The 21,903-nt window shown below is 49.5% G+C and overlaps 8 protein-coding genes across 8 annotated transcripts; 3 read left to right on the top strand and 5 right to left on the bottom strand.

Annotated features, from left to right (window-relative positions):
- Nucleotides 1–518: 518 nt before the first annotated feature.
- HOO65_040402 (mitochondrial 54S ribosomal protein bL12m) lies at nucleotides 519–1,208 on the top strand (the record flags this gene model as incomplete). The annotated part of the gene is made up of 2 exons (XM_071003025.1): nucleotides 519–737; nucleotides 885–1,208. 2 exons carry the CDS (start codon nucleotides 519–521, stop codon nucleotides 1,206–1,208), a joined length of 543 nt encoding a protein of 180 aa, XP_070859245.1.
- Nucleotides 1,209–1,732: 524 nt separating this feature from the next.
- HOO65_040401 (CTD kinase subunit gamma) lies at nucleotides 1,733–2,653 on the bottom strand (the record flags this gene model as incomplete). The annotated part of the gene is made up of 3 exons (XM_071002978.1): nucleotides 1,733–2,182; nucleotides 2,250–2,441; nucleotides 2,498–2,653. The coding sequence occupies 3 exons, from the start codon at nucleotides 2,651–2,653 to the stop codon at nucleotides 1,733–1,735; spliced, it is 798 nt and encodes a 265-aa protein (XP_070859244.1).
- A 566-nt stretch (nucleotides 2,654–3,219) lies between these two features.
- HOO65_040400 (Pyrroline-5-carboxylate reductase) lies at nucleotides 3,220–4,213 on the top strand (the record flags this gene model as incomplete). Its single annotated transcript, XM_071002952.1, has 2 exons — nucleotides 3,220–3,259; nucleotides 3,327–4,213. The coding sequence occupies 2 exons, from the start codon at nucleotides 3,220–3,222 to the stop codon at nucleotides 4,211–4,213; spliced, it is 927 nt and encodes a 308-aa protein (XP_070859243.1).
- Nucleotides 4,214–4,436: 223 nt separating this feature from the next.
- Nucleotides 4,437–6,164, bottom strand: HOO65_040399 (histone acetyl transferase HAT1; the record flags this gene model as incomplete). The annotated part of the gene is made up of 3 exons (XM_071002741.1): nucleotides 4,437–5,680; nucleotides 5,782–6,069; nucleotides 6,140–6,164. The coding sequence occupies 3 exons, from the start codon at nucleotides 6,162–6,164 to the stop codon at nucleotides 4,437–4,439; spliced, it is 1,557 nt and encodes a 518-aa protein (XP_070859242.1).
- Nucleotides 6,165–7,466: 1,302 nt separating this feature from the next.
- On the top strand, nucleotides 7,467–9,134 carry HOO65_040398 (Lmbr1 domain-containing protein; the record flags this gene model as incomplete). Its single annotated transcript, XM_071000654.1, has 1 exon — nucleotides 7,467–9,134. The coding sequence occupies one exon, from the start codon at nucleotides 7,467–7,469 to the stop codon at nucleotides 9,132–9,134; it is 1,668 nt and encodes a 555-aa protein (XP_070859241.1).
- Nucleotides 9,135–9,269: 135 nt separating this feature from the next.
- HOO65_040397 (Fructosamine-3-kinase) lies at nucleotides 9,270–10,463 on the bottom strand (the record flags this gene model as incomplete). The annotated part of the gene is made up of 2 exons (XM_071002881.1): nucleotides 9,270–9,752; nucleotides 9,855–10,463. 2 exons carry the CDS (start codon nucleotides 10,461–10,463, stop codon nucleotides 9,270–9,272), a joined length of 1,092 nt encoding a protein of 363 aa, XP_070859240.1.
- A 3,179-nt stretch (nucleotides 10,464–13,642) lies between these two features.
- HOO65_040396 (cAMP-dependent protein kinase type 2) lies at nucleotides 13,643–16,077 on the bottom strand (the record flags this gene model as incomplete). The annotated part of the gene is made up of 4 exons (XM_071002616.1): nucleotides 13,643–13,961; nucleotides 14,035–14,276; nucleotides 14,562–15,013; nucleotides 15,072–16,077. 4 exons carry the CDS (start codon nucleotides 16,075–16,077, stop codon nucleotides 13,643–13,645), a joined length of 2,019 nt encoding a protein of 672 aa, XP_070859239.1.
- Nucleotides 16,078–19,872: 3,795 nt separating this feature from the next.
- On the bottom strand, nucleotides 19,873–21,789 carry HOO65_040395 (uncharacterized protein; the record flags this gene model as incomplete). The annotated part of the gene is made up of 1 exon (XM_071000653.1): nucleotides 19,873–21,789. The coding sequence occupies one exon, from the start codon at nucleotides 21,787–21,789 to the stop codon at nucleotides 19,873–19,875; it is 1,917 nt and encodes a 638-aa protein (XP_070859238.1).
- Between the last annotated feature and the right edge of the window lie 114 nt (nucleotides 21,790–21,903).

The raw sequence follows: 21,903 nt of genomic DNA, 5'->3' as shown, positions 1-21,903 counted from the left end.
TCCTAAGTAAAAGCGCTGTCTGGTTTTTTTTTCGAGCTCACCGACGATAAGGTGGGCTTATCGTCGGTGTAGTTACTGATAATGAGCGATAAGCAGGGGTGTTAAGCCCGGTGCGAACTTTACAAGTGGGATTTCATTGTTTGGTTCCAGGCCAGCTTTTTTTCACCAGCGCGGGGATTTTGACACGCCAACTCAAAATTAGCACTTGCCCGGCTGGCTCTCGGGCAAATGTTAATGCGGACCAATCATAGCTGTTCAATGGGCAAGACAGTAAAAGTTGGATAATGCGAGCTTTGGCTAAACCGCCAATATCGTGAGGATGAAGCCTGCCCGAAAACCTTGATCCATTGAGAGAATTCCAAGAATCCGCATCAAGCCCGCTACTAGGTCGCTCTCTTCGCCTCCCTTCTTCATCTTCTTCGCACCTCCCAGCTTTTCAGCCAAGCCAAGCCAAACCTTCTACCTTGAAGAAGGGAAAAAACCCGAATATCACGAAACACCATACATACACATACATAATGTCGTCGATATCTCTTCGCTGTGCCCGGTCGCTGCGCTCTGCAACTGCCGTTCGCTCCTCGGCCCCTACTGCCAGATTTTCCGTGTCTGTCGGCCGGAGATGCAACTCCACTGAGGCTGCTGCTGCCACCCCAGTCAGCCCCAAGATTGCTGCCATTGTTGACCAGATCAGCACTTTGACCCTCCTTGAGACTGCCGATCTAGTCTCTAGCCTGAAGGTGCGTTTTTCCTTCAATCTACACAACATCTAAGCTGGTCTTTACGCGCATATACTCGCTCACTCGGCCGTCGTCCCTAGCCCAACCTTTCACCTCATCAGCCCTTGCTTAATAGAAACGACAATATACTAACAACTCTTCCAATAGACTCGCCTAAACATCCCCGATCTTCCCGTTGGTGGATTTGCTGCTGCCCCCGCCGCTGCCCCTGCTGCCGCCGCCGAAGAAGAAGCTCCTGCGCCTGCTGCCGCTGCCAAGAGTGTGTTCACCCTGAAGCTAGAGAAGTTTGAGGCCGCGTCCAAGGCCAAGATCATCAAGGAGATCAAGGGCATGCTGGGTCTCAGTCTGGTCGATAGCAAGAAGTTCGTCGAGAGTGCCCCCAAAACGATGCAGGAAAATGTGCCCAAGGAGGAAGCCGAGAAAATCATTGCTGCCATGAAGGAGCTAGGTGCTACTGTCTCCATGGAGTAAAGAGGGCCTAGAAAGCACAATTGCAACAGCACGGTTTCCATTCTCTTTGCGGCCCTTTGCAGTCCTGTTTCTACTCTTCTTTTTTCCCTTCTCTCTCCTCTCTTCTCCCCTTCCTCCTGGGGCTAAGGCCAGGGAACTGAGCGTCTAGATTGAGAGACGACACGGACGCATGTGCCACCAATATATGTACAATAGCAGTCTCTTTCGGGTATCATTGGTCAGGAACGGGTCCAGTCAAGAGCCGTCTGATGAGGACTTACGGACCAGCTGGTCTTTGTGTGTGATGATAATGTATGACCAAGAAGCGCACATTCTTTTTTCTTGCATACCTCCACTTGTCAGGAAGGCTGACCTCTATAGATGCCCTTGATTTGCACCTTCTCTGTAACACTATGAAAAGAAAATACAAACATTTCACAATCTGTGTCGTTTGGGAACTTGCAAGCTGCGCGCTTTTGCTTCATGCTTTTGCTTTTATCCTATCATATTCTGTAGAGTATTGCCCTGATGAACGTCTCTCGCCATTATGTGCCCGTCGCTATATCCTCCTTCCATTCTGCAATTCGCTCCCGCCAATGCTTACAGTAGTCACCCAACACACCCCGCCTCTCGTCAGCCTCCTCCTTTGCTAAGCAGTAGTCGTCCTCGCCTAGGTCGCTCGTTTCCTCCCATATGCGCACCCATTCTGGCTTATCGTTAGGCCCGTTCGGCATGGCCCAGATGTCTTCACGCAAGCGCTTATGTCGCTCACGGTCTTCTTCGATACGCTGCTCGATTTGCCTCCGAGTCAGTCGTACGTTTGCTGGGTCAGCTTTAGACTTGGATGCTGGCGCAAAGCCGGTCCTTTTATCGGCCACGGGTAGATCAAACGGGTCTGTGTGTTGGAGAAGAGCATCGTGCTTGCTAAACCAATTCTGCAGCTCGGTATGTATCTCATTTGTAATGTGACCTTTGCGCTCCAAATTTTGGACTACCTACGGGTGATGTTAGACAGCATACTCATGGAAGGCTTCCAATCCAGCCTCGTGGAAATAGACATACTAGCTTAGTGATGGTGAGATTCACATGTCCCAGAGCATCGCATGGGGCTACATATTTGACAATCTGCACCAAATCCCGCCGCATCATTGTAAGGTAGTCTTTGCAGGAATCTCTCAGTGTTTCTTTAGTAGCCATGTCCATGAACACTTCAATGAAGCACATGATGTTGGCACGAACATTCATATTATTAAGCTGTTCTTTAACGTCAGTCTTTGAGTTAAGCTATACATTATCCAAGCAATACTCACGTTTTCCACTTGCTCGATGATGCATGAATGCAGATCTTCGCTCATGGACCTATTCTTCACTAGGAACTGCGCCGCCTTTTGTGAAGCTGTACTAGAGGCACTGAGATTGGCGAGTATTTGGATGAACCGCACGCGCACTTCAAAAGGGTCAGCCATAGCGAATTATTATAAAAAGGTTGCAGATGTCGATCGGAGGTATCCAGCCAAGTAAAAAAAGAATTCAAAAAACTCGGGACTATACAGCTTCATAGCTGAATGTAGGGTGGTGATTTTGGCAAAGATGCACGCTTCGTGATCGCTAACATTTCAAGCGTGAACTTTAGCATTGTCTTAACCCTACCTTCATACATACCTTAGGGTTATAGATGGTGATGGTGCACACCCAAAAAAAATTACGCTGTATTTATTTAGCGCTTTGGATCGGCTAAGACTAGATTGACACTTGCTTCTTTCTGTTTAAAGGCAGAAAAAGGCTAAGATATGTGGGACATAACCACAAATGACGCCTCCTGTGCTCCCTATACCCATCTTCTTGAAGGCGGTGAAAGAAACAGGCCATCTTTTTGCCGCAGCTCGGCTTTGGTGAGTGGTGTTAAGACTGGGCCGTCTCCGCATTGAAGCTGCATTACCCCGGCTTGACCTATTTAAGATCTAGGAGGTTTCTAAACAATTACCTCTACTACGCCAGCTTACAGTTAATTCATCACTGACAATCTATCATCATGGCTTCTTCCGAAATTACTATGGCCGCTCTGGGCTGCGGTATGTACACCAACAAACGCGATCCTCGTTCTGCTCATGAGCCCTGTAATCTAACCCTGCACTACAGGCACTATGGGTGTGGCTATCGTAGGCGGCATCCTTGCTAGTTTGACCGAGATTGAATCTATGGCCACGCCGCCTGCCAATCTGCCTGCACAACTGCCTACGCGTTTCATTGCCTGTGTCAAACGCCAGGAGTCCGTGACTCGCGTCGCAAACGCTCTGTCGGCTTACTCGTCCCGCTTGAGTGTTGTGGCTGACCAGAACGTCGCAGCCGTGTCACAGGCCGATGTCATTCTCCTGGGTTGCAAGCCGTGGATGGTCAAGGAGATACTCTCGGCGAACGGCATGCGCGAGGCGCTCGCCGGCAAGTTGCTGATCAGTATTTTGGCTGGTGTGACTGCTGAGGACATCTCTGGTCTCATATATGGCGATGATGTGCCAGCCGATGCTGTTCGCGTGGTGCGTGCTATGCCCAACACAGCGTCGCTGATTCGTGAAGGCATGACTGTCATCCAGACAGTGACGCCGCCATTGGCCGATGCACAGCAGGCATTGGTAACGTGGGTGTTTGAGCAGATTGGCCAGGTATCGCATCTGGCTCCTAGCTATATGGATGTGTGCACGTCGCTGTGCGGCTCAAGCCCGGCCTTCTTTGCATTGGTCTGTGAGGCTGCTGCGGACGGTGCCGTGGCTATGGGCCTGCCCTGTGCTGAGGCTCAGAAGATGGCGGCACAGGCTATGCGTGGTGCCGCATCCCTTATTCTACAGGGAGAGCATCCTGCTGTGCTGCGGAACAAGGTCAGCACGCCTGGTGGCTGCACAATCGGTGGGCTAATGGTGTTGGAGGAGGCGGCTGTTCGCGGTTCCGTGGGTCGTGCTGTCAGAGAGGCGACTGTTGTTGCTAGCCAGCTAGGCCAAGGAGCAAAGAATGTCAACGGCACTCGCCACTAGTATTGGGATTAACAAAGACACATGTATGAATAACTATTGATGGAATGCCTCGATGTATTTTACGTGGGTTGTGGTAGATGGGATACTATGGGTGTGCAGAAATAGATTGGTATTAGATGGAATCTGTTTTTTCTCATTAAACGCCATATGCACATGGCTAACACTTTCTAGTCAGCGCTATTCTAATCTGCTCGCTTATTAGGGTTTTTACAGCATTAGCATCTCAGACTCTTGTAGGAACAGTTCGTTTTTGGTCGTTGGTGTCTGCCTCAGAATCTTCTGTTGCTTTGGCAACCTTGCGCCGTTTTGCCTCAGCAGAGGCATCGGCTGTGATAGTGCTGTGAGCATTATTGTCTTCGCCTAACTTTCTCTTTTCCTTTCGATTCTCTGTGTTTTCTGTTGACTCCGTAGCCTTGGCACGCGCCTCAACACGCTGCACTCTGTCTAGCAAACGGGCATAGTCTAAGCCGACGTTTTGAAGTGTCTCGTTGAGGCGTAAAATCCGCTCTTCATGTTCGAGTTCCGTTAAAGCGTCTCCGTGTTGGCGCACTAGACGCTCCTTGACAAGAAGCGACCACAGGCGGTACTGGTGCAGATCAGCAGCAGTGGGCTTGATGTGAATGGGTTCAATAGTAGGTCGCACGCTGGGAGGGAGTTGCGACATGAGGTGAATTTCAATGAGGCGCTGGAATTGGCGCGGCGGCATCTTGAGATCTCGCTGTAATTCATTGAGAAGGTTCATGTCTAGCATGCGCGACTTTTCGAAGCTTGGCTTGACAGCAGCCCCAGGTGTTTTGCCCTTTTTTGAGGTCTGCTTGGGGGGATTGTAGCTCGTATCGATCTTTATAGAATTGAACTTTTCGCGGCGGTGAAGGAGTACCAAGTCTGAAACATCGCGCAGGTCATCAAAGTCGTTGCTAGGCGACTCTACGATGAGCCGCTTGGTACTGGGGTCATTGTAATAGTAGTCGAATATAGTAGCGTAGAGGAACTGTCCAATGCCTTGGTTCTGGAAAGGGGGGAGAACCACAAACTGAGCAATTCTGCGAGTGCATGGCTCGTCACCCTCAGTCTGCGAATCCTTGCTGCCGTCCTGCTTTAACTCGGTGTAGGGAGGCCTGTAAGCAGGGGAGAAGTGGTAGAGTGTATAGACTGTAGCGTAGGCCACTAGACTGTGCTTATCTTGAGTGGACTCGTCTTTGCGGTAGACTGAGAATATTCGCCATCTATGGTTGCTGGGCAAGTCTGGGCTTTCGGTGATGGTTGAGCCGCCATCGATAAGCAGGGGACTAAGGAAATCAATCGCGCTGAAGCTACCATAGATCGCCGGAGAGCTCAGACGGCCGTGCCAAACTTCATAGTTGGAGTTTGGCGACAGCTTCTGGGAGCGACAAAGCTCGCCGGCGGGGCTTTGGTGTTCAAGAGACTTGGCATTATTGGAGAAGGCCTCTTCACTAACAAAGGCATCTGCAAGATTGAGGGGGGGGGGATAAAATGGTTAACGATCCGAATAAACGTTAGCTAGCAGCGTTAAATGCCAACGCTGCTTCTTGCAGTTGGAGACTCACCCTCGTTGAGAACCTCGCGCCAGATGTCTTCAATATCATCAGCTTCAACATCGCCACGTTTCGGGAACTTTCTGTCAAACTTGGTGGCGATGCGCGTCAGTGGACAGTGATCAAGTACTTGGATATCCATCCTGAGACCCTTGTAGCCGAATATTTGTTCTTGTTCGCCAAACAACTGGTGGGTATAAGTGGGATTGAAGCTGGCGACATAGCTGAGCCCGTGACCGGGGCTGTTGGAAGATATGCGAACTAGGCTGATTGTGGTGGCCTCAGTCGAGTTAGTCGACCCTGGATAGACGGGTTGGATAGAGATTAGCATGTGACGATGATTGAAGAACGGCGGATGGGGGTTGCTTACACTCGTCAGTATCGATTTCGCCCATTTTGACTGCTTGTGTTCTGGCGAGTCAAGGGGAGCCTCCGTAAGTTATATGATAGGACCAGAGGTTGAGGTTGCTGAAGCTCTGAGATGCCGTTAAGCGAGGTATCGGCGGCTTCTGTTGTATTGAACAGAATTAGTCGTTTAAGATTTCGCAGAGAAGCTGGTTTTTGCCAGAGGAAATTCTGCGAATGAAGATTACCCCAGAATCCGGACGAGTTAAAAAAATGTTCGGCTTGATAGCTCGATAATGCCAGTGATGGAGCAGAAGGTTACTTGAGTGTAAACGCGGATCCCATACAGCTTAAAGCTGCTAGTCGCGATCCCTCTAGTTACAAGACGCGTATTATTCATTTTTTTAATCGAGTTGCGCCACATTTAAACACAAACTGTGGCTGAATATGGAATGATAGTGTGGCGGCTGCACTCATGACGTATTTGAGAGTCGCATGGAATGCGACAAACAAAGATGGCAGTGCCTCGTTTCAATTTATTTTTCCTTTCCTCTCGCAAAGAGCAAAACAGCAAACGACGGCAAAATAAAGGCTGACACTGACCACGGCGAATCACTCTTTTTCTGTCTGACCCTTTTTGTGCTTTTGCGCTTGGTCGCCACTGGATAGTGCCATTGGCTTTTATCTTTTTGCACCTCAACAACCGATAATGACATCCAAAAGCGAATTGTAGCTCTGCCCATCTTTTACGATCATCTGGATCACCTTCTTTTTGGCCTGTTGCTTTTTTTCCCTTTTCCCTTGTTCTTTTTCTTTCATTGCACCAAACTTTCTAGGGGATCATGGCAAACTTAGTGTTGTCCGAGACCCTGTCGGCCCTCGCGCTGGCATTAATCTCGCTGGTCGTGCTTTTGACTTTGCGATATTATCTGCCCATCCGGCAGACACCTAGCTTCTATGTAGTGCCCATTTTCCTTGCCCTTTTCCTGCCTGCTGGCATTGTTCTTCTTGTCCCTATAGATCTTTCTACAAGCTCTATGACTGGAGATGTGGCATCGCGGGGTATCTGGCTCCCACAACGGCTGCTCCTTGTTTGGTGGCGCATTACCTACTGGCTGACCTTTTGCCTGACCTGGTATGTCTACGCAGTCTTTTCCCCGCCTCGCTGTTTCTACTTTTGCTAATTGCGTAGGTTTATTCTTCCTGTCCTTGGCGAATACGCCGATTCTGGCTTCCGCGAACCATACGACCGTTTCCTGTATTCTCTCCGCCAAAATGCCCAATTTCATGCCATGGTGATTGGCTCCTCGGTAGTCGGCCTTGTATACCTCGTTTTCAGCTACGGATTTACAATGGCGTCCCTTAAAACTACCATCATGGCCCTGTCCTACTGCTGGGGTCTGCTATTCGCCATATACCTCATGGGCCACGGCCTTGTTTCCATTCCCCGCAAACTCTTCCGAAACGCAAATATCAGTGCCCGCTTACGCCGATTGCAAATTCACGCACCCCGTCTTCACGAAAAGCTCGACGATGCTAGACTGGCTCTTGAAGATGTCGAGGTATTGGTTAGGGAATTAGCCCGACGCAAAGGCAGTAGTGCCCGCGGCTTTGTTGAGTGGATCGATGAGCTGGCAGATATTGCTGGTATGACTGAGAGTGTAATTCCACGCTCTGATACTGGGGCTGGTCTAGATGCTGCCAACCGCTCATTGCCAACGGTGATCACCGAGCAGTACATGGCGGAAATCACGCGCCAGCTCTTTCGGGCCAGACATGCGCGAACTCGGTATTCTAAAGAATGGCAGCAACTCGTATCTGAGGCTGGATACTTGCAGAGTCTACTTGACTCCAAGGCGTCGAAGAAGCTCGAATTTGGTACGCCATCACCCGATGCGCCTTTCTGGGAGCGTATTATCTTCTTGACTCCCTATGGTCGTTATTTTCTCCATGTACAAGTTATTCCGGCCTTGCGGGTTCTTCTGGGAGGCGTGCTATCGGTAGCATCAGTCTGCATTATTTGGTCGGAGCTGGTCAAGGGCGCCTTTCCAAAACTCTCTGTTATCCGCCTCTCAGTCGTGCATCACTGGACAGAGAGCACTGATTCTGGTAAGGGACAGGTTGGCTTTGGCGGCCAGGTTATGGCAGCTTGCTGGCTTTTATACATGTGCATTGCCGTGTTTGCCTCCATTTCCGAAGTCAAGGTGTGGCGAGGACGGGCTCTAGTTCGACGCAACACGGCGCATGAGAGTGCATTCTGGTATGCAGGCCAGGTCGCCAAACTCAGCGTCCCACTTTCCTACAATTTCCTCACCTTTGTCTCGCCCGAGTACGAGGATACCGTGTTCCACTCATTCCTTGGTAAATACGTTGACTTCACCGCACTTGGACGCGGCTTCAATCTGATATTCCCAGCCCTCGTGCTGCTACCCGTATTTGCTGCCCTATTTGGCCTCTATGGCCGAGTTCGCCGGGCTCTTGGTTTCGGATGGAATATGCTTGACGATTCCGAAGACTCTGATGACGATTTGGGCGGCCGTGGGAGTGGCTATAGCAGTGGCGGGTGGCGTGAGGGCCGAGATCTAATTGAGCGTGACCTTGGCGGAAACTCGCTCGCTGCACGCCATGCGGAGGCTATTGACCGGCTCAATGCCCGCCTTTCCCATGGGCCTGCCTCTCCGACACCTGAATTAGGCGGCAGTAGAACTCGTGGTACGGCTCGTACGCTTGGACGCGGTGGGGGCACAACAACATCCGCAGCGCAGAGAGACAGACAGGTGGCCGCAGAAGAAGCGGGAGCACAGGACGGAAATTTCTTCCAGCTCCTTGGCCACCGTATGAAGAACACAATTGACACTATTGAAACCCCACGGTGGTTGCAAGATATTGGCGACAATATGCGACCAGCATGGGCTGCAGAGGAGGGATCGAACCGTCAAGGGGATGGATCAGGAATCATGAGGTTGTTCGGAGGCGGAGGGGGGGAAGGTGACTCTGGAAACGGGAGGATCCGGATATAGATTCAAGTAGAAGTTATATATTGTTTCTTGCTTTGTTTGGTAATATAACCACCCTAAACTTTGCCAAACCCAATGCTATTTACTGGGCAGAATAAACCCTTGTTATGTCATTAATTCGTAAACAGGTATCACTACCTATGCCACAAGCATTTTTTCTAGCACCTCCATACCTCCCTGCCGTTCTATATCCATTTCTCTCCCTCCCTGCTGCTTCCATGCAGGAGTGCTGGACATCGTTGTGTGCTGGTGCTTGATGGTCTTGCTGCGTATTTTCTCCATAACAGCATGCTCCATCTTGTCCCATTCCTCGTTAACCCGCTGCTCTTGCTCTTCGTGATCGCGCTTGCGACGGGCCTCGAAGAAATGCCAAATCGCAACGACAAAGATGGTTACAGGGATGGTAATGGCAAAGTACAACCACACGTCCTTGGACACCTTGGGCACACCGGAGTCCTGGAAGTTGAAGAAGGTCATGCTGAAAACCGAGGCCAGGTAGGTGCCGGGCAGGAAAATGGCACCAAGAACCGAAAGGGTCTTCATCGTTGTGCCGTCGCGTTTAGAAGCATTGGCGATGATGCTCTGCTCTCTTGCCATAATGAGGCTCAGCTTGCTTTCGCGCTGTGCGATAATGTTATATAGCTTCAAAGATAAAGAAAAAGGTTAGTAAAGGATAAGGCCGGAATGATTGAATACCAAAAAAAAAAAGAAATGCCAACTCACCGCTTCTCGCTGGACACGTAGTCTTTCTAACGACGTGGCCGCATAACTGTCAATGCCCCTCAGTTTGGTCGCATGGAAATCGACTTTGAATAACATGCTCTCCTGCATGTCCTTTATATCCTCATTATTTTTGACCTCAGGCCCGATTACCGTCCACCATTTCGCCAGCCCTTTTCTAAGCTCGGCTAGCATGCTCAGGTACGCACGCGGCCTCTTCCATAAGACCTTGCATACACACTCGTACAAATCACGATTGACCTGCTCAATAATTAGAGAGCCATCCTTGAGGTGGTCAGCCTTGGTTTCGGCGTCCTCGCGGCCGGCAATGGCGTTTTCTAGATGGCGCAGCAGCTCACGGGCCTGGCGTTGGCGGTCATCGTTTTCAGACGACAGTTCATTGAGGGAAAGGATGAGCATCGGTAGCACGAAGGGGTGAGCGAGAGTAGCGGCGGTGGTGTCATTCTCCAGCAGATCCAGAATCTGGGCAGGTTTAGCGGATGGCGTGGTCTTGAAATATCCAGATGTAATGTGTGTGGAGAGGTTGTATGACAACATGAGCTCCCAGCCGCGAGTTTTGCCTTTTTTCAGGACATCGGATTTCCGGCACATTATTTCTAGGGGAGGACAAGAAGGGGAGGAAGGGGGTACGATTAGCTTGAAGGGCATGTAATAGCAAGACTCGGCGTCACCTACGGAAACAACGGCTGGCTCCCCGGCCTTCCACCCCGGTCCAGAAGAAAGGGCCAACAGTGCATGTCCCCTCCAAGGAAATCAGTGGAAGCTTGAAAGCCTGCATCATGTCCCTGTACTCGGCCCGTTTCAGCGAGATGTGATGTGATCTGAAGGTGTTTGCATGGGAGCAGTTATTTTGCATGCTAACGCCCAGGTCAGTCAGCAACGCTGTTTGATGTTTGATAGTAGCATGAGGCACGGGCTAACTCACACAAGCCGTAAGCCACTCAATGGCACTTCTCCTCTGTGTTCCCGCGAGAGGTTGTCCCGGGGGTTGAAGGCCCCCTAAAGAGTAGGTCAGCCAATGGATCAGTCAGTGCTTTAGGTGCTTTAGCCTTTTTGTCTCTTGATAAGGCTGACGGCGAGACTAGCAGCTGTGCAGAGAGCCCGAAACAGCACATCCTAGCTTGGCCAGATATGGAGTATCCATGATCTCATATATCAGCTGCCGTTGTTGATGTCTCTCTTCGTGGCAGCCAAGAGTCAATTGTGCTTGTGTGGCTAGCTAGCGGGCAAACTTACCTCTCGCCATAAAAAGCTGTGCAGGTCTTCTCGCGATAATTTGTGTGTCTGTCTAGCTGTGCCGTTCTGGAGCACAAGGCAGGTGTTAGCTTTCTGATTCTAGCAGATTCAGACGGCCAGGACAATAGCTTTCGGGGCGCCGATGCTCCTCCCAAGTCCCTCGCCATGTCCCGTACACCTACACACATAGACTAGTAGACTGCTGAGCTAAAATGCACGACAGACACGACAGACACATACACACACACGCACACACACACACACACACACCACATGTATATATATATATGTATATGTGCGTGCGCACATGCACACGCACTCTGTGAACCATAGCGTGCAAGGAAGCGCCATCATGGGCCAGTGAAGCCGGGCGCCACTGCAGCATGCGCCCATGTTTCTTATACCCTTTTTAAGCATTTTTGGAGCGGATGGGACAACGGCGTCCGTAAGACGGAGGGATGGAGGGGGCGGAGATGTGCGGGAAGTCCATGCCGTTTGCCGGCCTGAGTTGACTTGACTTGCCTTATAGTTGAAGATTTCGAGAAACTGCATACTTTCGTCCACCTCAACACACTCTTCCAGCAAGTGGTCGAACAAAATGTGGTCCATGGCGGGCAAGAAATGAGCAGGGAAGCGAGCGCGATATCAGGGTCTCGGCCAGCCAACATTAGACCGAGGGGCAATGAAGGAAGAGGAGGAAAAGGAGGGAGAAGAAAGACGAAAGGCGGAAAGCGAGAAACCAAAGAGCAAGGCAAAAAAAAAACGCAAAAATAGGAAAAAAGGGAAATGAAAAAGAAGCATTCACAAGATCAAGAAAGATTGCAAGAATCGAGCTCCGACCTGGAAACACGTCAAATGTACAGCATGTATATGTGTTGCATTTAATGTGCAAGTAGGTGGATGTAACTACGTACCTAAGTAGCTACGTATGAAGCCGGTGTGTCTGTCTGTTTCCATCTCCCGCTGTGTGTCGAGTGTATTTTTATTCATTGACTGCCTCCCTCAAGCGCCTGGTATCTAAGTACACGTACATACACCCATCCATCCATCCTGCAGTTAGCTACTATCCGAATATCCATACACCATAGCATATGCGCAAATATGTACATACCATACCATATCGTACCGTCTTTCTGGCCCCTAATCTCTATGAGCCTTTTTTGTCTCCCTCCCCCCCCCCTCCAAAAAAAAATGTCAAAAGGCTGGGATGCAGTTGAACGCGAGAAGACCATGTGGAAAAAAACCGAAAGCTCCTCGTAAAGAAGGATCAGTCAAGTAAGCAAAAAGACCACTGCAGATTGCAGATTGCAGGCAGTATGCACCTAAGTGGTTCCGACCCCCAGCCTTTCTACAGTCGCAGCACGGGATTTACTTCCCTTTCTAATCCTGTTCCGCCGCCCATCTGTGTTTTTGTTGCTTGCGAGCAAGCCTTTTGTTTCCTCCCCGTCAAAACTTTTCGAAAGGCTATGCAATTTGGCCACCGGCTTGAGGGCAACTCCGGGCCCCCCCATTTATAGGCCAAGCCTCGGGCCCACGTTGCCCTCGATCGAATCGAAATATATGCTGTGTTTCCAGCAACAACACGCCTCGTCTTGCCACGCCAGAGCAGCGGCCTGTTGTGATACAAACCACCCCCATCCCTTCTTCCCTTTCTCCATCTGTCCTAAGTTGGTGATCTTGCTATTCTTGTCATTCTTGCCATAAGCTTCCTCATGCCCATGTGTCACTCCCTATCGCTGGTTCCTCTTTTTTGCTGTGCTGCCTGCACACAAGTCTTGCCTTTGTACTCGCTGCTTCAAAGTTGTACGTTGATCGCAGGAAGCTTCGACCACCAAAGCGCAGGCCGAAAAGAAGCTTGACATGTATGTAGTACAATGCGTCACGATGTGCCACTGCTTTTTAGGAGCACGGTTTTCAAGGCCTTAGGCTTAGCAATTTTTTTTTCCTTCCGGCATCACAGCATCGTGCAGACCTTCCCTGCACCCACTGCTGCTGGCCTCTTTTTGGTCTCTTTTTTCCCCCTCCTCGTCTTGTCCTTGTTTTCGTGCTTCTCCCCCTTTTTACGGGAGTCGGTGTTCCAGCCTCCTATTATACAAACCCTAGGCTTAGGGTGTACTCGCCAAATGGGGGGGGGGGTCAGGTAACCACTGGGGAAGTGAGATGAGCATGTACGTGAATATGAAAACATGCCATCAGCACGCTCTTTCATTGTGCTGCAACTCGACAGGAAACTTGTTTTGTTTTGTACATAGTGCAGCAAGTCTTTCAGTCCATAGTAAACAAGAAAAAGTCAACAAGCTAATGACCTAGTAGCAAATCTAGCATGAGAAAGATAGAGAGACAGGAAAAAAGAGATAGTGTCCAGAGAAACGAAACATTGTAAAAAGACCCAAGAAAAGAAATGGACGCACTAGTCCTAGTATAGCTTTAGAAATCAGGGAACATATGTCCGTACCTAGAGGCCAGGGGGTGGTCATTGTTAGCATACATACATACATACATACATACATAAATGCACACGCAAGAGAAATAACTTACTCGTCAAGTCCATCTGTGCCGTAGCGCTCCTGTTCTTCGGGATATCTATCAAACTGACTAGCGTCGCCCGCACCTGCTTTGACAGGGGGGATGTAAGGGGCATCAATGTCCTTGCGGGCCAGTCTGTCCCATGTGACTTCAGCGAACCACCGGTGCTCCTTGACGTCCTGCGACCCACCGTACAGATTGCCCAGTCGTTTCGTCAAGTTGGCGGTAATAAGGCGCTCCAAGAGGTCACGGGCATCAGAGTTAACATATACGGGGTAGTTGACAGTGCCGCGCAGAATGTTTTCATAAATCTTCATCGGTGATCCGCTATCCCCAGAAGGGTGTGTAGCCACACAACATCTCGTAAATCAAAATGCCCAGGGACCACCAATCGACTGACTTGTTGTAGCCTTTGCTAGACACCACTTCGGGAGCCAGGTAATCGGGCGTTCCGCAAAGAGTCCACGTTTTATCAGGCACACGCTTAGCGAACCCAAAATCCGTAATCTTGAGATGGCCATGGCGGTCTAGAAGCAAGTTCTCTGGTTTTAGGTCGCGGTAAATGATATTGCGAGAGTGCAGGTACTCCAAAGCCAGCACAACTTCCGCAGCATAAAACTTGGCAACCGGGTTGGGAAAGCGCTACAAAATAAAAAAGGGTCAGCATACATGAATTGCGGCTAGACAGACAGACTAAACAGAAGACAGTAAGGTCGCCCCAATGCAAACGACAATACTATGGCGGGTCGGTGGGCGAGGTAGCCTGTCAAAAGACAACGGGAGGAAAGGAAGGTAGAGAGTAGAAGTTGATGGAAGGGGACAAGAATGGAAGGGGGAGGAAAAGATCAGACGAAGACAGCAAAACTAGGAAACGCTAGGGAAGAGATGCAATCCATACATGGCATTAACCATAGTTTACAAACTTACTCCTGATTTGCGCAGCAGTGAGAACAGTTCACCGCCTTCGACAAAATCCATCACCATGTACAGATTCTTGGGGTCTTGAAAGGTACCCCACAGCGTAATCAAGAACGGATGCTTCACTTCACCAAGCATTTTCCTCTCATCATTTGTATGCTCTACCTGCTTCATGCGCACAACCTGCGCTTTTTTAAGCACTTTTATAGCGTAGAAACGGGTGTTGTGTTTGGACTGCACCAAATGCACACGGCCAAAGCTTCCAGTTCCCAGGGTGCGCTGAATTTCGAAATCCTGTAAAGTGTATTTTCCTTTCGTGACACGCGCTTCACTAACAGCCGCCGGCTGCTGTTGGGCTTGCGCCTGCGGCTGTTGCGACTGCTGCGGTATTTGCTGCTGCTGCTGCTGTTGTTTTTGTTGCGATGTCCCCTGGGTATGGTGCGCTGGGACTTGGGGGTGCGCTGATCATGCCATGTGCGGAGGGCTGCTGTTGCTGCTGCTGCATCGGTATCGGCTGACCCACGTGGCTTGTTTGTTGCTGGGGATGGTTGTGGTGGTGATGGTGATGGTGTTGCTGCTGCTGCATCATTTGGGGCGGCTGGGATTGTGTATGTGCTTGTTGCTGTGGCTGAACGTTGGACTGGATAATTAGGGTATCCTCGGCAGGCTCGATGAATCCAGTCTGTTGTGTATTTTGCTGCTGCTGCTGCTGCTGTTGAGAGTGATCGCCGTAGGGGATAGCTTGGGGCTGCGGCTGTTGAGAATACTGTTCGTGATGTGCTTGTTGTTGCTGGTGCTGTTGATGGTGCTGTTGCTGTTGCTGTTGCGAGCCGCAGTTGTCGTTTGTAGGATTTATTAAATTGCTGATGCTAATGCTCGGCAGTCCATTAGGCTCTCCACCTTGTCCAGACCGGGCCATTGGAACCTGTACGTTTTGTTGGGGTACAGTACCACCGTTAGTATTCGGGTGCGAAGCTGGGAATGCCTGGGTAGGAGTTGTTCCATTCGACGCAGCGTCGGTCCCAGAGTTCATATTAACGTCAACCGAGCCGGTATTATCCTCTTGCTCAACAGTCAGCTGAGGTTGAGCTAGAGAAAGCTGCAGGTCAGACTTAGACTGAGGAATCGGATCAGTAGTGCTGGGGTTGGTACTGGCGTTATTGTTGGTGTTGGTGTTCGTGTGCGCGGTTGCGGCTGCAGTTACAGGTGCAGATGCAGTTACAGGAGAAGCTGCAGCAGGCGGCAGAGTAGGAGACACTAAGGGCGAAGTGACAGAAGATCCAGAGGTCACAGGTCCGGTGGATGAATTCGAGGCTGAGGTCGAGGGCAGGTGTGTGTGAGAATGTGAGTGCGACGAATGATGCGACGAAGGCAAATGTGACGACAAGATGTTTGCAATGGACTGGCTGCCAAAACGCTTAGTAGTCCCGTTAGGAGAAACCGGACTGGTGGGTTGACTGCCACTATTAGAATCGGATTGGCCGTCCCGTGTCCGCTTCTTTTTCAGAAAACCAAGGGATGGCATCGGAAGAAATCAAGACAGACAAGATGTAGAAAATGGCAGCTTGGATATGAGAATCGAGAGGGGGGGGGGGTCGAAGAAGGGAGGAGGAGGGAGGGAGAGAGGAAAAGAGATGAACAAGCTCAAGGGGCCAAAAAAAATACGCCAAAAAGATTAGGATAGAGAGAGCAAGAAATAGAAGAAAGAGGAGAGGGGCGCTCGTTCTTAGTGCAGTAACTTCAGGGATAAGCTCTGAAAGATCTCTTGTAATAGTGTATATGTGCCGGATACAGAAATGATACTAGCACTACGGCTGTACTAGATAGAAAGTTGACTAGTAGAGACGAGTAGTTGGGTGGTGTTACACTTCTTGTTCGTCAAATGGAAAGAAAAAGAAAACTAGGGGGAAAAATGGTAGACAAAAGCGCAAGGAGAAAAGGGAAAAGGAATAAACATGAGACTTTTGAACAAGAGAAGAAAAAAGAAGAGAGAGAGCCTGAAGAGTTTGATGACAGGTAACAGCAGGCCAGGTTTACATAGCGAGGTGAATAAATGCACTGACTGAGTAAACCCTGAAAACAAGTGATCCAAGCAAGGTTGGCAAAGCAAAACGAGAGCAAAAGGCGTCTCGGTTGGCCTGAGCTGAGATCCTGGATCCTTCAAAGCACGCGATCCACTGCAGGGGCTACTGCTTATTGACCTGCTCTTTTTTTAGCTGGTGGAAAGGGACATGGATTGTTAGCCGTGATAGTGATAATGGCGGTGGAGGGTTGGAGGGGTAGTGAAGATAGAAATATAGTTGAAGTTGGCTGGATGGCAAGGTTCTGGGGTAAGAGAGGGGGCAGAGGATGAAAGACTACTAAGGGCGGGGATAGAGCTAAAAGGAGGTTTGAAAGCTAAAAAAGCTATGAACCTGGGCTTCTGGATGGTTGGTAGCCGACAAAAAAAGCAACCAAAACCAGCCAGGTATCTATCTATCTACATAGGGCCAGGGTGAGCTTCAAGCAAACGGCTAGGGGGGCTGAGTTTAGGGCGTTCTCAAAAGTATTGCCGCGTAAACAAACGCAAGGGAGACAGAAAAGCAAGACGGGCTAGAAAACTAATCCGGGTACCACAAGAAGAGACAATTCATTCCTGAAGTCTTTTTTTTTGGGGGGGGAGGGGGTCTTGGCCAAGAATTCGGACATGAAATTCTTTGACCGGAGCGGGAGCTAAACAGTTCGGACGGACAGCGAGTTATAGTCGCAAGCTCTGGGGAAAAAAAACAATGCGTGTAGCACAAAAGGGGCGCTAAGTCAGGCTGTTTCAACAATGGGGTCGATAGAGATAACTGACCAAAGGATAAGAGGAAAATATCAAGAACGACGTCGAAGTGACAATCGCAACGTTGTGTTATAAAGACGGCACGGCACAATGCAGACGGTATTTTGTCAAGAAGGAAGAGCACATCAGATGTGCAAACAAGATCAAAAACTATGACACGATATGAAAGCGGGCTTCCGCATTTAGTTGCATCTAGCCAACTATGGCAAAGTGCCAAATGCTTTGCCTAGCCGATCCGACCTAATGGCATGAAATAAAACCAGTCAGCCGAGGAGGACGGGAACAAAGCTGAACAAAAATCTGCCGTACATAAGTCCAAGCTTGAAAATGCAAGAGGCTAATACTAACGACATGACGGCTAGGAAGCTTTGATCAGATTGCTGCGGAGAGGAGAGATATACTGCTTCCTGGTACTGTTGTTGCGAACTGCATGCATGTTGCCCTAGTTTATTGCCCTTGGTTCCTGACAGGGCGGCCAGAGAACGAGGATACACGAAGCTGTAAGACGCCCGTCAAAGATGCCAGAAGAACGAGGGGAAAGGGGACAAATCAGGCTGGGCGAAACTAGGGCTAGCAAAGGAACCGGTTAGTTACAATTGTCAGAAAAGTAAGGGATGCGAAAGGGAACGAAGGTCTAGACTCGGTCTTCAGAATGAACAGGAGGAGAAGGAGACGAGAACCACGTTACGTACATACTACGAGTACAGTAATCGTAAGTATATAGTACATCGCCATTCAAAATGCATGGGATAAGATAGCAGTATGTCGATGTGAGCGGCAAGATCCTTTTCTCCAGTGCCACCTTTTTGAACATTGGGGTTTCTCTGTTGGAGTTTCTCTGGAAGAGCAATGTGAGATTGGCGACAGGGCAATCATGACCAGACAACAACAAACGGAAGTCTTCTGTTTCTCATTTTTGTTTTGGGTTCTCTAATCCCTAAACCATAATACGAAGGAGGAGAGGCCCATCGGGCCTAGGAGCTTGGCCTTGGGAGGCAAAGAGCAGGACCCAATCTGACAGAACTGACCTCATACATATCGGCCTTGGAGGGAGAGAAGTTTGCTTGGTAATTGGGCTAGAAAAAATGGCTAAACACCGCAACCAAATGAGAGAGGAGAGTCATGCTGTGAAATTAATAAGGATTTTAGCTGCATGGGGGCATGAGAGAATGTCTTACTTGAAGCGCGTGAGGCTCAAATGCGGGGAGGGTAGCTTGTCTTGGTGATGCAAGCATGGCCCGAAACAAATGAGCAGAATGTAAACTGAGCCAAAGACAAGCTGAGGCTGAAGTCAGAAAACGGCACGAAGAGACTACGAGATTAGCCGCATGGCACAAAACACATCGTTAAAGATGACGTGTCCACAGCGCTATTCCGCCAGCACCGCCAGGCTCAAAAAATTTTCGTGATAAATCTACACAAGGAAACTACCTCAGACACCTTGCTGAGTCACCACCACACTTATCCTAGTAGACGTCTAGTCGGTAAGATGTGAGATTATCCAATTGAAGATCACAGATCCTATATTCTCTTATTTGTTGCATTTTTCCCATTCTCAGGCCTCCCTGTCTTTCCTGTTGTCTTATCGTTCACGTGCGTATTTGCTGCGTGCGTAGTCTTAGAGCTTGTTGTTTTCCACTTGTCACTTGTTCTGTTTTCGGCTACACATTGCACAAAAGCAGGCTAATGCTGATCTCAGCTAGATACAGCTGACGCCAGGTGCATTGCCAGAGACTAGCGGCTATCAATCAGCCTTGTGACGTCAATCTAGGTAGTTCAAATCGCCGCTTTGCCATGATGGGCAAAGATCCTATAGATTCTGTGTTGCGGTTTTCTCAATTAACATTACTTCTCACTTCACAGCGCAACCTCATGCTTGCGCTTGCGCTCGCGCCCATCTCGCATCCAGTCCAGCTAGCATAGTTGTCTGAGAAATGTTTCTCCCTACAGAGTGCAAATCCCATGTGGCTGCAAGACCCAGCGTACGAGGTATAAATACCAGAGCAAAGGGATAGGAGAGGGAGAAACAGAATACAAGAAGGGATCACTTCAGAAAGCAGAGGTAAATTTTTCATCGGATAAGACACCAAAAGTCTAAAGAAACAGCATCGTACCCAGCCCACGCATAGCGACGAATAAGGAGAATAACCCGAGTAGTCGGTTCTCTGTAGGGGCTATAAGAGGAAAAAAAACTCAAGTGCATCATAACAACATACAAAAGCGAAAATCAAAAGTCAAAGGCAACCGGAAAAAAAAAACAAAAATGCAAACGCTAGGCTATAAGCAAACACCCGTAGAACCTCTTCTACTCTTGCTCTTCATGGCAATCCAGAATACTCTGGCTGTGCCTTCATTAACCGCCGGCTAACCCTTACACCACTAGTCTTCGGTCGAAGAATGGCCTTTTGCCTACGCCGACGCTTGGAACTCGTCCGCTGGGTGAATTGTTCTTTATTGCGGCAGTGATCGGAGCGAATCGGCTTGCCTAAGTCCCTGTTAGAATCCGAATTTCTTGCTGAATTTCAGGAGCAGGCTTTGGAAGGGCAACTTACCTCCCGTGCGTAGAGCTGTGGCTGATGGTCTAGCTAGCAGAGCTTTGGATGCAGCATCAGACATGTCTACATCCGTATCTTCCTCGGTATCAGTACTGGTGATGATTGACTGGGACCGGGGCTTGGGCTGATTCTCGTTTCTCGCTCGATAAGAAGCCAAGGCTGCAAGCAATTCAGGATACATTATCTCGGCGTCTGATCGGGTCCGTACTTCATCAAGCGTCGGCGCTAGCTTTGCGGCCCCAGTATCTGCCTTTACCTTGCTGTTTCTATGAGTATGTCTCTGAGTGCATCCGGACGGGGGCGGAGGTGAGTGGAGACGTCGCTTTTGGGGGCCATTGTTCGAGAGTGGTGACTGGACTGTGCTATCAAACTTGACTTGGCCTTGGTAGCTGCTTTTGCTAGCTATGCCCCGTTTGAACCTTTCGGAGGTCTCTGTTTTAGCGCTTTCATTATTCTCTCGGTGAGAAATGTGGGTTATGATCTCACCGCCAGCCGGCGAACTAAGCTTTGTCTCGACTTTCCAGTCTAGAACTTGCAATGGCGCCATCATCTCGTTCTGTACAGTGGCATCCCAAGTACGAGGGCTGATTTGACTATCAAGGGCAATATTATAGCGGCTTGTATCGATGCGGTGTAGCTGGTTAAAAGTGAACTCAAGCATTTGCCTTTGGATATCCAACGTTTCACGAGCCCGCTCGTGGGCCTTTCCAATGCCACTCTCCTGCTCAGGAGTACCTGCAAAGCCGCAGGCATCCAGGCATTCCCTCTCATACTGATCCCATGGTAGCATCATAGAGTTGATTGTGTCTAGGTCCTCAAAGGCACCAACACTCGCCTCACCAGGCCACGTCCAGCCAATTAGGCTACGCGCATCCCAGCTCTGACTCCATTCGCCGTTGGCCTTCATCCAATCTCGGATATCCTTGTCATCCACAGTTAAATCTCTGCATAGATTCGGCTGCTTCTTGTTCAAGCGTTCTTTGATGCGGACTTCCTCAGCCACTCTGTCCATGTTGAAATGCATCCATGGCCGTGAGATAACAAAGCGCATGCAGTATTCCATGGAAGATTTCTCATCAGGAGGCATCATGACTTCGTGCAAAACTGGATCGCCTCGTCTCTGGTCCAATCGCATGTCTATCAGACGGGCAATGGGGTGGCTAGCATTAAGCTCTACCACATCTTCGGGGTAGATGTTATCAGGTGAAATGATTTCTCCATTTTCATTCTCCCAGCCAGGCGCATCGATAGTCCCATCCCAAGGCCAAGTCCAGAAGCTTAGCTGGTCCTTGTATTCATCATTGGGCCCGTCAGGGCATCCCCAAATCGGGTTCCATACGCCGAGCTTAGACCAACGGACACGAATCAAGTGGCGGACCACAATAGCCATGCGAATATGGCCAATATCAGACCTCAGAAAAGCCTTCTTAGTCTCTAGCGAAGCAGCATCGCTCATGAGCCATTTCTCAAGCCGCTCTGTCTCGTGTTTTGCTTCATTCTGGTAGCGATAGCCGGGTGCGTACTGGATCTTGTCAATAAGCGAAACCCACTCGGCCATGGTCAAAGGTTTATCTATGATGTCTTTGTAGGCCTCCTTAGCCATAGTAGCAATGCTTACATTGCGGAGCGGAGAGAAAGCAGTCTGGTCCGGGGTTCCAGGAGTGTTATACATAGTAACATACTTGCCGCGGTCAAGGTTACGGGTATGGGGCTCTGTAATCATTCTCTGCAACTCACTTTCAATGCTCTTCAAAGCCCAAAAGAAATTATCGCCCACGTGGTTATTGTTGATTTCGATAGACTGATAGCTGCAGGAACTGATAGTGCTGCTGGAATTGTTCTGGGTATGCTGGTACATGACGAGAAAGAATAGAAGAATAATGTATGTATATTTCTACTGTATCAAACAGTAGCGTAGAAGGACGCAATATAAGTGAGGTGAAATTGGCAATTATGGTTCAGCCTTCAATAC

This window comes from Ceratocystis lukuohia (assembly GCF_044167205.1).
Source record: "Ceratocystis lukuohia strain C4212 chromosome Unknown Supercontig4_pilon, whole genome shotgun sequence".
Lineage (NCBI taxonomy): Eukaryota > Fungi > Ascomycota > Sordariomycetes > Microascales > Ceratocystidaceae > Ceratocystis > Ceratocystis lukuohia.
The sequence above is the reverse complement of the archived record's forward strand: the minus strand, read 5'-3'. Positions and strand labels throughout refer to the sequence as shown.